Raw genomic sequence first — 14,942 nt, 5'->3', positions numbered from 1 at the left:
GAAAGGGAACATGACCAGAAGCAGCAAAAGCTTTGATAAAACAAGTGGTATGAATTTGGAGATTTAGTGTATAATTCACTGTAGTTTTCATTTGCTTTTAACTGATCGCAATGTCATTGCCAGTGCACCTCAAGCATGGAAAGTTGTTTCAAAGAATTTTAGTATTCCCTTGTGAACCAGATGCTGTAGCAAGAACTGACGATCCTGGTGTGCATAAAGATTTTAACATGACCTCAAGGAGACACTCTTAGGGCTGACATTGAGGTATAGCAGGTTGAACTACCACCTGTGGCACTGGCATCCCATGAATGCCAGTTGAAATTCAGGTGTTCACTTCCCATCTAGCACCCTGCTAACATACCCAGTTAAGCAGCAGAAGATAGTCCAAGTGCTTGGGCTGCTGTCACCCATGTGGGAGACCTAGGTGAAGCTTCTGGCTGTGGAATGGCACAGCCCTGGCCATTGCAGCCGTGTGGGTATTGAATCAGATGGAAAATCTGTCTTTGTCACTCTGTGGTTCAGTCACTTCTAGCCTTCACCCCTGGATAAAGGTACTCTAAGGGCCTGGCAGCATGGCCTAGCAGCTAAAGTCCTCGCCTAGAATGCGCCAGGATTCCATATGGGCACCGGTTCTAATCCCGGCAGCTCCACTTCCTATCCAGCTCCCTGCTTGTGGCCTGGGAAAGCAGTCAAGGCTGGCCCAAAGCCTTGGGACCCTGCACCCGCGTGGGATACCTGGAGGAGCTCCTGGCTGCTGGCTCCTGGCTTCGGATGTGCGCAGCACCGGCCGTTGAGGTCACTTTGGGAGTCAATCATCGGACGGAAGATCTTCCTCTCTGTATTTCTGACTTTGTAATAAAAATAAATAAATCTTAAAAAAAAAAAGGTACTCTTACAGAAGCAGACTTGGATGCTGATGAAATTTTCCAAAGATAACTCCAAAAATCTGTTCTTCAGCAAAAGGGCCTGGGACCCTGAAAAGCAGAGGCTGTTCAAGAGACCAGCAGCAGGAACGGCACATGTCTTCCCTTCAACCCTGTGTTTTCACCTTGCCTTTACAAAGGGCAGACAGTGGGTAGGGAATACTGAGAAGGAACAGCACATACAACATAGATGACAACTTGCACAATGCTGCAGTGATTACTTTTATTTTGTTAAAAAAGCCAGCGACTGATCAGGTGAAGGACATCTCAGAAAATGGATTTCTGACCTATGTGGCCCAACACTATTCCCTAGAGTAGTCAGTCAAGGTCTAAGAGGCTGAGAGCTTGGAAGAACTTCTCCTGTATGTCACGGTGAGCCAGCACATACGACTTGGGTCCAGGATGGACACACTGTCCACGGGCATTTAAAACTTTACAACAGTTCGAATGCTGTAAGGGAAGAAAGTGATAAATGCATTTTTAAATGCTGCCTTTATCTTCTGAGATGACTAAAATTGTTATTTTGGCACTCACTCCCCGACAAAGCCCCAAATCCTTATTACATTCCAGAATACAGAGCGTATTACAGTGTTTACCTCTTCCCCGAATGCATCAGTTCAAAGGCTTTGTTAATTTGGTCAAATGACAGAGTGTCAGTGACAAATTCATCAACTTTTATCTTCTTGGACATATAGTCAGACACCAACTTTGGGACACTCTCCACACTCTTCCATCCTGAAAAAAAAAAGGCATTCATTTATAGTCATTATTTGTTCAACAGATTTTAGTGTACTCACTACTTAGTGTGTGGAAAGAAAGACACTGAAGAGAATGAAGCTTACACCTTAAAAACTAAAATTCCAAAATTTGTATGGAGTTCAGGAAGAATTTGGTATCAAAAGAGACATAATGTCTCTGAGTACTCTTATTTTTCTATGTCAAGATTTAATACAATTTATTTAAGGTTCTGGCCAGCTGTAACTTTTAAGTTACCTAGGATAGAACTTGGAGTCTTAGCAACACACTTGCTTATTAATCTTTTGTTAGGTATGGAAGTCAGTATGGGGAGTGCTCAGACAATTTAAAATTGATCTACCGCATGACTCAGCTCTGACTTTTGGGAATATATCCATAGGAAATGAAGTCTCCATATAAGACAGTGACCTGTAATCTTATATTTATAGCAACACAATCTATAATAGTGAAGGCATGGAAACAATCCAAAAGAATGAAATTCTATTGTTTGAAACAAAATGGTCCCAACCAGAGACCATTATGCTCAGTAAATTAAGTCAATCTCAAAAGAACAAATATTGTATATTCTCTCTGATATAAGGTAATCTTAATGCAAAAGACAAGGTCAATAGATATATAGGTAAACACGTATATACATATATTTATCTGGAGGAACTGTATAATGGCGGCAAGTATATTGTGAAGTGAAGACACACTACAATAAGTATCTCTACTTCTGAATAAAGATGGACTCCCAATGAAACTGTTAAATGTTATCTTTACAATAGAATGCTGGAATTTCTACCATTGCCTAGATATACAATATTATGATGCACTTAAATAGAACGATGGACTTGTGACTGTTGTTCAGACTATACCACTGTACTGATATAGGGGAAGCTAGTAGCGGGGGGAGTGAGGGGAGGATGCGGAGGCTGTAAGGGAAATCCCTGAGCTTAAGCACTGTATCACGAAAAAAAAATTAATTAAAAAATCTTTAGCTAAGTAAGATTTTCAGTAACGTTAGATGCTTCAATTTTTTATTTGTACTGAATGAATCAACAGACCAACAAAGAAATCTTCCTATCTTTTATGGATTCTCTGGATGTTTCAAACTTTCTTTGAGGCTTGTTCGAATCTTCTTTCTTACATCCTTTGCTGGTTACTTTTTTTCCTACAGACTGTGGGGATTTTTTTTTTTCTCTTAAATCTTCTGGTGACAGTTACAGTCTGTTTTTCTCTGAAAACTTCTATTTACATCTTTGGGGAAGACCTCAGAAGTACTGAGACCCAAATGTCCAGTTAATTTCTCAGCTAGAATATGTGAGGATCAAGTTTTGATTACAGATTATCATCAGGACCCCTGACTCAGTCCTCCTGCGGTCTTTCTAATGGCACCAACATACTTATGTTGCTATGTTTTCTAAGGTATAAAGCTGTGACATAATCTAGGTTCTGGTAAGCAAAGCAGGTTAGAGTGATGTTTTCTAAGGCAAATTCTGTAAGGTAAAGAAAGAAAACTAGTCAGACTCATTTATGCATACGTTCCCAATCTTTTTCTAGCCTTCCAAAAAAGCTGGCAATAACACGAGGTAGAGGAAACTATTACAGTATTTTGGCATGTGGATCAATCAAACCTCATATGAGTTTTCTTCTCCAAGAGGATGATGAGATTTAAATGTATTGTGAAAAAGACTACAAAGACTACAATATCATTGCTGTAACAATTTAGAATGAGAAATCTGTCCATGAAAATTGCTGCTGCAAGAAAAATGGCCGGGGATAAAAAAAATCTGCCAATGAACTAACACGGAAAAAGTCCATCTCATCCGCAGAGTTACCTCCAAAGGCGGTGCCTTTCCAGGTACGCCCTGTTACCAGCTGGAATGGGCGAGTGGCAATTTCTTCACCAGCACCAGCTACTCCAACCACCACGCTGACACCCCAGCCTTTATGGCAGGCCTCAAGTGCTGCTCTCTGCAGGCACAGAGAAATGACCAGAACACAAAAGTCAGTGCATTTTTTGAGAATACCACCCCTTTCCACCCCAAGACTTCAATTCAGGAAGGAGGTGGTGGGGGAACATGGCTTTTGTTTCTGTATAATGGCAATCAATTTTTTAAAAACCAGTAATCAGATATTCAAATTTAATTTTATTCAACAGTTATCTTTTAACAAATATGTTACCATATATCAACACAAACTGGAAGAACTTAAAGCTTTACTTGCTTTCTAATCTTCACACTAAATCCTAGCTCGACATTCCAACAACTTAAATGCTTGCAGTGTCCATTCAGTGTCAAGTAGCTGTTGCTGTTGACATTATCTACACGAAGAAACTGAAGTTGAAGGAAAAGTGAACTGTTTGCTCAAGCCACTTACTTCGCAAGTAGAGTTACCTAACTTCAAAGTGTACTCTCTATAGCCGCACTGTTTTACCTTTTAATACACCATGAGATGGATATATTTAGGTGTATCAGAAAGTGGAGAGACAGGGTTTTTTTCATCTTTTCCCTGAGATGACGTATCCTAATCCCAAATTAGCTTGAATTTTCTCTTCTTTCACTGGAACAACTGTTATTAAATGAGATTTTTCCTTTGCAAACACAGTCATTTTTTAACTTAATAAACATTGTATTAAAAAAAATGCAAACCCACAAAAAAAAAAAAAAGAAAAGAAAGAAAGAAGAAGTCAAGCACACGCACCATGATCTTCACGTTGCCGATGCACTCAAAGGAATAGTCTACTCCTCCATCAGTCATCTCAACAAGTACTTCCTGGATGGGTTTACTGAAGTCTTGGGGGTTAATACATTCAGTGGCTCCAAACTCCTTGGCTCTTGCAAATTTATCTTTATTGATGTCCACACCAATGATCCGGGATGCACCAGCCACTTTACAGCCCATGATAGTTGCTAATCCAACTCCTCCCAGGCCAAAGACGGCACAAGTAGAGCCAGACTCCACCTAAATGTAAAGACAGTCAATAAAATAATCCTTGCAGAATGAAGTAGATCTCTAGGGTTTTTTTTTTTTAAGCTTTAACAAAATTCATTTTTAAAAAAGATTTATTTATTGTAATCAGAAAGTCAGATGTACAGAGAGAAGGTGAGACAGAAAGATGTTTCATCTGCTGATTCACTCCTCAATTGGCTGTAACAGCTGGAGCTGAGTGAATCTGAAGCCAGGAGCCAGGACCTCCTCTGTGTCTCTCACACGGTAACAGGGTCGGAAGGTTTTGGGCTGTCCTCCACTGCTTTTCCAGGCTACAAGCAGGGAGCTGGATGGGAAGTAGAGTGCCCAGACATAAACTGGTGCCCATACGGGATCCTGGCATATGTAAGGCAAGGACTTTACCCTCTAGGCTACCTCGTCAGGTCCAAATCTCTAGGTTTCTAGCCAATGTCACTATTCTAGCAAACCTTTGCTGAACTGAATCATAAGTATAAACTAAACCCCATGCCAATCTCTTACCTTGGCAGTGTTTAATGCAGCACCATACCCAGTAGAAATGCCACAACCCAGAAGGCAGACTTTATCCAAAGGTGCTGAAGGGTCTATTTTAGCCACAGAGATATCAGCCACGACTGTGTATTCCGAAAATGTGCTGGTTCCCATGTAATGTAAGATTGTCTTTCCTTTGCAAGTAAATCTGCTAGTGCCATCTGGCATTAAGCCTTTTCCTTGAGTGACTCTATGAAAATGAAAAAAGAAAATGGTAGGGTAGAACTAGGTTTCTTTCTTTTTTTTTTTTTTAAAGATTTATTCATTTTTATTGGAAAGCCGGATATACAGAGAGGAGGAGAGACAGAGAGGAAGATCTTCCATCCGATGATTCACTCCCCAAGCAGCCGCAACGGCCGGTGCTGCGCCGAACCAAAGCCGGGAACCAGGAACCTCCTCCAGGTCTCCCACACGGGTGCAGGGTCCCAAAGTATTGGGCCGTCCTCTCTTGCTTTCCCAGGCCACAAGCAGGGAGCTGGATGGGAAGTGGAGCTGCTGGGATTAGAACCGGCGCCCATATGGGATCCCGGGGCTTTCAAGGCGAGGACCTTAGCCCCTAGGCCATTGCGCCGGGCCCGAACTAGGTTTCTTAAAAGCCAAAAAGAAATCAGTTTTAAAAATAATGACCAATAAATATTCACAAAAGTGTAATAAGACCAAAAGCCCAGTTTTAATGTATTAATGAATAATTCAGCACTTTAACCAAGGCCTCTTAAGGAAACTGCTAAGAGATATAAGCTTACCCATCTTTTCTTATATTCAACAGTCTTCTGGAACTTAAACCAAACTTTTAAAGTAGAGATAAAACATTAAGATCAGTTGAAGTAAGATTCCATCACAAACCTCTGTGAGCAAACGTAACTTTGTCAGGGATAAAGTCATAACCAGCAGCTACAGAGGCAGGGACACCATTCACTGGTTCAGGTCTCAGAGGCCCTCACTGAGACTGGCCCAAGCCAAAGCTAGGAGCCAGGATCTCCATCTGGTCTCAAAAGTGGGTGGCAATGACCTAAGCACTGGAGGGATCCCATGCTGCCTCGCAGGTGTGTACTGGAGGGCAGGCGGAATCCGAAGCAGAGCCAGGACAGAACCCGGGCACTCGGGTGTGGAATGTGGGGATCTCAAGCAGCCCCTTTTCTTCTGCTCTAATGCTCACCCCAGACGAGGAGTTTCTTCAATTAAAGGTGACATGAATTGCTTTCTCTCAAAAGTTACAATCACAAAAAAGCTCACCATCATTAGTATACCCTATGTGACACAAAATTTTTCAGATTGTCTTTGAAACTCTCTGAAAAAAACAACCATACATATTTTTTGGCTCTTTGTTAAAATTAACTGGCTTAATAAGTGGAAATTTGCATTCCAAAAATATAAACTAATTTTGTCAATAGTATTAGAAAACAAATACAAAAACATATCTGCCAAACAATGCTACCTGAGAGTATACACTGTTTACTACCACACTGGAGAATTCCAGATAATGCTGCTGTAACTTAGCAACTCCAACTCCAGGAAAATACCCAAGAGAAAGTACAGCATGCATCGATCAAAAGGTATATGTAAGAACATTCCTAGTAGCAGTCATCATAACAGCCTCAGACTGGGAGCAACCTAAGTGTTTTTCAACTGGAGAATGAATGAAGAGTGTTAACCATGGTACAGGAACAAAAATGAACTATCAATGTATGCAACAACTTGGCTATATTACAGACATCAAGAATGAGCAGAAACATGACAAAAGAGAAGCTAACTGCATGATTATATTTATTTATATTTATATCACATATTATACTGAAGTAAATCAGCACTTAGTCACCTTTGAAAGAGGTAGATACTGACTTGGAAAGGATACAGGGACTTTGTGGAGTGTTGGTGGGCTTCTTATCTAAATATGGTGAGGCTTCTAATTAGTAAGAATGTTTAAATATTCATTAACATGTACAATTAAGATTTGTATGCCATAAATAGTTTATTAAATGTATTATGTCCTACCTTACCAAAGAAATAAAACACATATAAGTAGCTACCTTTGATGGTATATCACAACCATATTCCAAATACCACTTTTTATCCGTACTCCCACTGATAAGCATTTAGATTGCTCCTGAATTTGACTTCCCAAAAAACCCGTTGTTATGAAAACACAATAGAATATCTTCTCTGTGTCATAAAATTATTTTATCTCTTATAGTCGCCCCAGGTATTAACCTTATGAGGTAAATTTTAATTAGTTGCACTTAATGGGCAATAAAAGGGATCATAAAAATGATTTCCTTTCATTTCACAAGCATGTCCTATACTACACATTCTGGAAAATTTAGATGAGCATTACTGAGTCTGGAAAATTTGTCAAAAGAAGACCTGTCCTGAAAATTGTTTTATATCTTTTTAAATTATTACTATTTCTTATTTAAAAGATTTGTTTCTAATGGAAAGTCAGATCCAGAGAAGGAGAAACAGAGAAAGATTTTCCATCTGTTGGCTCACTCCCCAAGTGGCTGCTATGGCCGGAGTTGAGCTGATCTGAGTGCAAGAGCCAGGAGCTTCTTTCGGGTCTCCCAAGTGGGGGGAGGGTCCCAAGGCTTTGGGCCATCCTCCATCATCCCCCGTCCCCCGGCCATGCCACAGGTAGGGAGCTGGGTAGGAAATGGAGCAGCTGGGACCTGAACCAGCACTAATATGGGATTCTGTTGGTTGCAAGGTGAGGATTTAGCCACTATAGTCCAATACTATCACACTGGACCCAGCCATCTCTTTACAGCTGGTAATCCCAGGCAAACCCTTATTTTCAAAATCTTAATTTTTCTCACCTATGAAAGCAAGAAATTTCAGGAATGGCAACATCACTTTAAAGATGAAATAAGGGGCAGTCATTTGGTGCACGCATTAAGATGTCTCCTGCATCCTTCATCCTCCATCAGGTACCTGCATGCTAATTTCAGCTTTCTGGTAAGGAGCACCTTGGGATGGTTCAGAGTGGGGTCCCAGCTGTTTACAAGAAAGGTACCCAGCTCCTGACTCTCTGCTTCAGTCTAGTCCAGTCCCAGCTACCCAGAATGTTTAGGGAGTGAACCAGTACTGGGAACTCTGTCTCTCGCATCTCAATTAAGTAACGCTGTAACAGAATTGAAGTAATGCATGTAAAATTTACATATTATAATAAAAAAAGAAAACAAACAAAAAAGTCACGTTATAAACTGTCATATAATTTTTTATCATTGTTAATATGACCTTTTGTAAGAAGGAAATTAAAAAGATACTAACCGTATTTTCTGGCAAAGATTCGTTTTCGGATTAAGGCAAAATTTGCACTCTCCACACTGTGGGATGTAAAGTGGAATGACGGTATCACCTGGAAAATAAACGTGAAGACATGATCCTGAAGAGGATAGGATGTGTTTGCAAGTGCAGACATCAGTCCCTGAGAAGTCTCAGGCTTGTCACCTGATAGAGCTTTGCAAAGTCAACAGCCCTGCACTTTACAGCTTCACCAACATCACATCATTTGGGAATGTCCGCCTGATCATGGGGCAACTGGGACTCAGAATTTTTATCTAAAGGAAACTCTTTTTTTTTTTTTTTAAAGATTTATTCATTTTATTACAGCCAGATATATACAGAGGAGAGACAGAGAGGAAGATCTTCCGTCCGATGATTCACTCCCCAAGTGAGCCGCAACGGGCCGATGCGCGTAAAGGAAACTCTTAACAGTAACTAGAGAACAAGGAGGTTGTGTGCTTTAAAAAGAAAATAAAACAAAAAAAACCACCTCATTGATATTTTTCTGAAAATTCTTGCTTGACTTGTCAAAACTGGTTTTGAGGGCCCAGCGCAATAACCTAGTGGCCAATCCTCGCCGTGCATCCGCTGGGATCCCATATGGGTGGTGCAGGATCGTATCCTAACTGCTCCACTTCCCATCCAGTTTCCTGCTTGTGGCCTGGGAAAGCAGTGGTGGGTGGCCCAAAGCCTTGGGACCTTGCACCCGCATGGGAGATCCAGAAGAAGCTCCTGGCTTTTGATCGGTTCAGCTCTGGCCATTGCGGCTACTTGGGGAGTGAACTAATGGATGAAAGATCTTCTTCCATGTATATCTACCTTACCAAAAAACCAAAACAAAACAAAACTGACTTTTGAAACATATTTAAACAGTTATGGACAAATATTAGCTTGAAAATTAAAAAGGCAAAAATTACTCAAATATCTGTGCTTTCCATGCAAGAGGGAAATAAGTCAATGGTTATTATGTGATAAACTGTTCATACGTTGTGCACAGCCACAATCATCAAACAAATAATTCAAATTCTGTCCTTACCAGCTTTTAGCTTAGTAACTCCTTCACCAACACTTTCCACAATTCCAGCACCTTCATGTCCCAAAATCACAGGAAAACATCCCTCAGGATCAGCTCCGCTCAAGGTATAGGCATCAGTGTGGCAAACTCCAGTGGCGATGATCTAGCAGAGTATCAAAATATAACATGCAACTCAGAGTGAGGCAGAGATCAGATGAAAGGCATTTTTCTTTTTCACTCAAAGACATTTCTTGTAACCTTTCTCTAATCAGGAATTTATTTTTAGTGGAAATGCAGATTTTACAGAGAAGCAGAGACCAAGATTTTCCATCTGCTAGTTCACTTCCTAAACACCCGCAATGGCTGGAGCTGAACTGACCCGAAGCCTGAAGCCAGCAAATCTTCCTGATGTCCCATGTATGTACAGGGTCCCAAAGCTTTGGGCCATCCTCTACTGCTTTTCCAGGCTACAAGCAGGGAGCTGGAAGGGAAGTGGATCAGCCGGGACACGAACTAGCGTCCATATGGGATGCCATACTTAGAGACAGAGGATTAGCCAGTTGAGTCATTGAGCTAGCCCCAGCATATGCATCCTAACAATCCAAATCAGTGGCATTATTTCAGTGATGTATCAAAGCCATGGTACATTTATGAGCAACAAACTATGGTACATTTATTTTCTTTTCCAATGCATATTTATAAGAAAATGCATATGAGGGGATTTAACGTGTACGGTGCCTCCCGACATGGTGAGATACATCACCTGTGTGCTAGAGAGGCTGTCCCCATCCCTCTGCCAGCTCCCTTGTGATTGTAGGGACTTGAGATGTCTACATTGGTACTATTTTTGAAACAAGAACTCAACTTGAATCCGGGGTAAAAATCTGAGAATTTAGTAGAACTCACTCCCTTTTGAGAAAGCACATATACATTTTACTTCAATAAGTACTTCTATCTCTCTAGCTATCAACTACTATCTTTTCAAACCACGAAAAATGTAGCAAGGCAAATCCATAAGTTTATGTTTATGCATCTCTGCTTTTGGCATATAACCCCACTTACAGAGTGACGTGCTTTCCCACTGTCAGCAGTTTCCCAGGGAAGATGGCTAGAGGCACTGCTCTCCTCACTACATCCTGGACAAATATTATCTTCAGTGGCGACAAGATAATCGGCCCAAGTTCTGAATGAAGAATACCATATAAAGTAACAGATGGTTCTGGAATCCTGGCTCTGGTTTAAAAAGGACCCTCAAAAGTCATTTGGCCTTGGGTTTTGCTACCTCACAAGTGTGATCTTGAAGTGCCTGACCACTTCCAGACATGGTATATCTGGAAATGGGATAAGAGGAAGAATAGCATGGAAAGAGGAAACTGTTACCTCTTCTGCTACAATGTTACTTTTATTCCCTGGTTGGTGCTTAAGTGTTTAAGTCACTTTAAGTGTTAATTTTATATCCAAATAAGTAGAGAGCAAAATGTTGAAAACATGAAGTTTTACAAACATTACAACTTCCAAGATCTCACTAACTGGCTGCCTTGTATCATCTGCCTCCCTCCAGTGGCAGCCTGTCTCTGTCACAGCAGAGAAGCAGGGTCCCCTGCACTTTGTCCTCCACTGCCGGGGTCAGCTCATTGAAAACCTCTCCCATCAGGCAGATTTCACTTGCTTGTTGCTCTAACCAGCAAACTCTTCTCAAATCTTATTTGAAGTTACTACTGCCAAAACTGAACACATTTGTGCATTTGTTTCTGGGTTGTCACCATAAAGTTAAAGTTACAGGATCAGCAAAACAAACAAAAAATACAGGGGTGGGGAAGGTTCTGAAAGTCACCTGCACAGGATCAGTTGCAGCAATCCAGTGACTCACAAGGATGGTTACCTGGACCAAGAGCAAAACCACAAAGACAGGAAGAGAGTGCCAATTCCAAGGCTGGATGACTTTCAGCAATTTCCCCTGACGCTGTCCAATGGGAATTATCCTCTGCAGGCCTCAGGTATACTCATCTATCCAGAGACCTCATTTTAAGCCTTTTCTTCCAGTGCCATAGCTGAGTCATTACCTTAATTCGTACTTCATGAGCTTTTGGAGGTGCGACCTCTATTTCCTCTATGGAGAGAGGTTTTCCCGCCTCCCAGGCAACTGCAGCCTTGCACTTAATAACCTGAAACAAGAAAAAAAAAGGTAAATTGCTTCTCCTAAGCTATTGTTTTAGTTTAGATATAGAGGAATGTTAATGTTAGAAAGTATATCATAGATTCACAAAGAAACATCTAGATGATACAGAGAACTGCTTTGAGATTTTACATTTAAAAAGCCTTAACTGAAATTACTACATAAACGCACAAGTCTCTTGATTAAAATTATATTCATAAATTAGAGAGCCTCTACAATGCATCCTTAAGAGCTGCTTCAGAATACAGACTGACGAAGTGGGAGCTGTGAAACGGCAGGTGAGAGCTGCTGCTTGGAATGCCTGCATCCAGTAGTGGAGCTGGGATTGAGTCTCAACTCTTCTTCACATCCGGTTTTCTGCCTAAGCACACCCTGGGAGTCAGCGGGTGATGTGTCAAGTACCTGGGTCCCTGTCATGCACAGAAGAGACCCAGATGGGTTCCTGATTTTGGGCCAACACAGCCCTGGTTGTTGTGGGCATATGGAAAGGGAACCATGCTGGAAGATCTCTGGCTCTGCTGCTCTGCATTTCAAATAAATTAAAAAGTTAAGGGAGATAATACTGGTTGAAGGCAGGCAATTGCATAGTGGTTAGAAATCAATCTGGACACCCACATCTCCTACTGGAGTATGTGAGTTCAAGCCTCATCTCTGCTAACAGTAGTGCTTCCTGTTAATGAAGATCTGTGTGCCAGAAGGTGACAACTCAAGTTCTTTGGCCCCTGTGACTGGAATGAATTCCAGGGTCTTGGTTTTGGCCTGGCCCAGTTCTGGCTATTGTGGGTGTTTTGAGGAGTGAACCAGGGCATGGAAGTTCTGTCTTTCTGCCTTCCATATAAAATGGAAAAAGAAGAAGAAGAAGGAGGAGAATTCTAAAAGAATCTGATTGAATAGATCCATTTTGGGGTATAAAAAAAAATCTGTGCTTTATCTATACTCCATAGAACTTTTTTGCTTAGGCTTATTTCACCAGTTAAATGCAAGGCCCAGAGTGGAAAGGGGGTCAGGAGATATCAGTGTAGGGAAACTTGACAACACATCAAACCATATCCCTTATAACTATGACCTAGAAGAGTTGTCACTTGCCACACTTGAAAAACAGTCTGTGTGAGCTTGGATGTGAGCTGTAAGTATTCCATATGCCTGCATTTTGAAGACATGGCATAAAAACAGGTGTAACTATCTCATTAGTAACATATTAGAAACCATTAACTACAAAATAAAACAGTACTCTGATTAGACTGGCTTATATAAATACACCATTAGAGATTAGTCAGTATGAGGAAGGTTGACAAATGACACATGCTTTTGAAATATGTTAACAGAATACAGGCTGCAAACCACTAGGCTCCCAGCAGACCTAAAAGTCAGTAATTCCAAAGTACAATTTAAGAAGACAGGCACAAAATGCTACAAAAAGCAGGGCAAATAGTGTTATCTCTATTTGTGGGTTTTGAAGCATGTTACTTTTAAATTGGATACTGATTGGTAAGGAGAGCATACTTACAAATGAAAACATGGGCAGTTGCTTTTCAAAAAGCTCATTGAAAAACGGAAACAAGAGGACTATGCAAATTTCCATTACCTTTTCGGAGCCCCTTTGTGCACACCGAGAGATTATGAGGAGTTCATGAAAATGAACATGACTAATGGCCCTTGGCACAGTGTGTATTTGAAAGTAAGAAACTATCAGCAGCAGTAGAACAAAGTGCTAAGGAAAAGCAGAATGGCCTGGTAAACAGGCGAGGCTGGGAATGACCACTTTGGAAGTGAAAATATAAATATTAAATTTGATAATACAGAGAATTTACACTGCATTGCAATCCTTTATTGTACAGCCAATTACAAAAATACATCCGAAAATCAAAATTACAACACTGAGACAATGTAACAAGAATAAATAATCCAGAATCGAAATTTGATGCCTCATCCCTTTGAAAAATATTTGCTATACGCTTGCTTAATCTTTTCCTTTCACTTGCAAATCTAAGCAAGGCAAAGCTCCAACTGTAAATCCTAGGACAACTGTGCTACTTCAACCTTTCAATTATTGTAAGAATTATAACTTGTCACTTCCTCTGACTGTACACTAGGTAACAAAAAAAATACTAATTTACCAAGTTTGGAGGACAGTTTTAGAGTTCGTCTTGTCTTTTAAATTCTGATACTTCAAGGTCACATATATTTTTAGAAAAAGTCTATCAAGTTTGCAAAGCATTAAAACAACTTTAGACTGATCATTCTCATTACTTGCATATTTCTGCCTCTGGCACCTAATGTCTATTTCAGGAACCTGTCACACTGCAGAGCTGTGGGTCAAAGTCTCCATTCACTACTCGTGGCCACCAAGCCCAGCCAATCTCTCCCGCTTTTAGTCTGTGAAATGGGGAAAATTCCTCCAGCAGAGCTTGAGAGTATCCATCTGTCGGTAAATCTGTGCTCAGAATGTCTCAGGACCTAATCGTCTTCACAAAACGCACCGCTCCAGTGCAGGCTTGGTTATGAGCCCAACCAATTACGAACCACACAGGGGTTAATATCGCTGACTCCGGCCGCAGCTTCGCTCGGTGGAAGGCCTTACCCGGCGCAAGCGATTTGGCGTAAACAGCCATGGCTGCTGCAAGTCTTTAGTACAAGGAAACAGACCGGCCCTGGTCCGGCCCCCACGCCCCGGTTCTCCCTTCCCCCAGTCCACTCCGGCAGCCCCGAGAACAGTTAACAAAGGGACGGTCTAGAACAAAACTTTCTGCCTTTCCTTCCCGTGCGAGGTTCCCGCTCCGGTAGCGGGATCCCATCCCGGGCGCAGCCCCGCACGGCCCGGGGCTAGCGGCCTGGCTTCACCTCATGCGCTCCCTGACTTCGACTCCGGGCCCTTCGCGTGGCAGACCTACCTGGTTCGCCATGTCTTCCACCTGGGGTTGGCGCGGGACGGGAATCCGGGGAGGCCCAGCCGGGGCCGGGGCCGGGGAGGTGGGTGGGGCGTGCGTCGGGGCGGGGCGAGGGGCGACGTCCGCCCCCCGGAAGGGCGGTGCCTGAGGCGAGGCGTCGTGGGGCTGAGCGAACTTTCGCCCCATGCCTGCCTGTCTGACAGATTCCGGACCGAATGTCCTGACCCGGGGACGGTATCCCAGTGTAATTACTGTGTAGCCACGGTAAATGAGGCTTACGATATAGGAGTTGTGGGAGGCAAGAGAATGAGAGGCTTGGCCGGGAGCGCCTGAGCAGCCATGAGCGGCCCGCACAGACCTTGTTCCCCTCAGACAACTGCTGCTTTCCCTTCTACACGCCGCGTGCGTGGGAGACAGCCCCT

The 14,942-nt window shown here is 42.1% G+C and overlaps 1 protein-coding gene across 1 annotated transcript; it reads right to left on the bottom strand.

Annotated features, from left to right (window-relative positions):
- Nucleotides 1-1,132: 1,132 nt before the first annotated feature.
- On the bottom strand, nucleotides 1,133-14,643 carry LOC131480818 (alcohol dehydrogenase class-3). Its single transcript, XM_058667017.1, has 9 exons — nucleotides 14,524-14,643; nucleotides 11,520-11,621; nucleotides 9,478-9,619; nucleotides 8,427-8,514; nucleotides 5,133-5,352; nucleotides 4,365-4,625; nucleotides 3,500-3,635; nucleotides 1,520-1,658; nucleotides 1,133-1,373 (listed from the first exon to the last, which is right to left on the bottom strand). Exons 1-9 carry the CDS (start codon nucleotides 14,533-14,535, stop codon nucleotides 1,349-1,351), a joined length of 1,125 nt encoding a protein of 374 aa, XP_058523000.1. The 5' UTR covers nucleotides 14,536-14,643; the 3' UTR covers nucleotides 1,133-1,348.
- Nucleotides 14,644-14,942: the final 299 nt, after the last annotated feature.

This window comes from Ochotona princeps, chromosome 7, assembly GCF_030435755.1.
Source record: "Ochotona princeps isolate mOchPri1 chromosome 7, mOchPri1.hap1, whole genome shotgun sequence".
In the NCBI taxonomy this organism is placed as follows: domain Eukaryota; kingdom Metazoa; phylum Chordata; class Mammalia; order Lagomorpha; family Ochotonidae; genus Ochotona; species Ochotona princeps.
This window is presented reverse-complemented; position numbering and strand designations above follow the sequence as displayed.

What these genes read in the sequence shown, in the direction of transcription:
- LOC131480818 (XM_058667017.1), bottom strand. An exon ending in CTCATGAAGTACGAATTAAG is followed by an intron (nt 9,620 to 11,519) that starts GTAATGACTCAG and finishes ATACTCTGCTAG; the next exon opens with ATCATCGCCACTGGAGTTTG. An exon ending in CTGATGCATTCGGGGAAGAG is followed by an intron (nt 1,374 to 1,519) that starts GTAAACACTGTA and finishes CTTCCCTTACAG; the next exon opens with CATTCGAACTGTTGTAAAGT.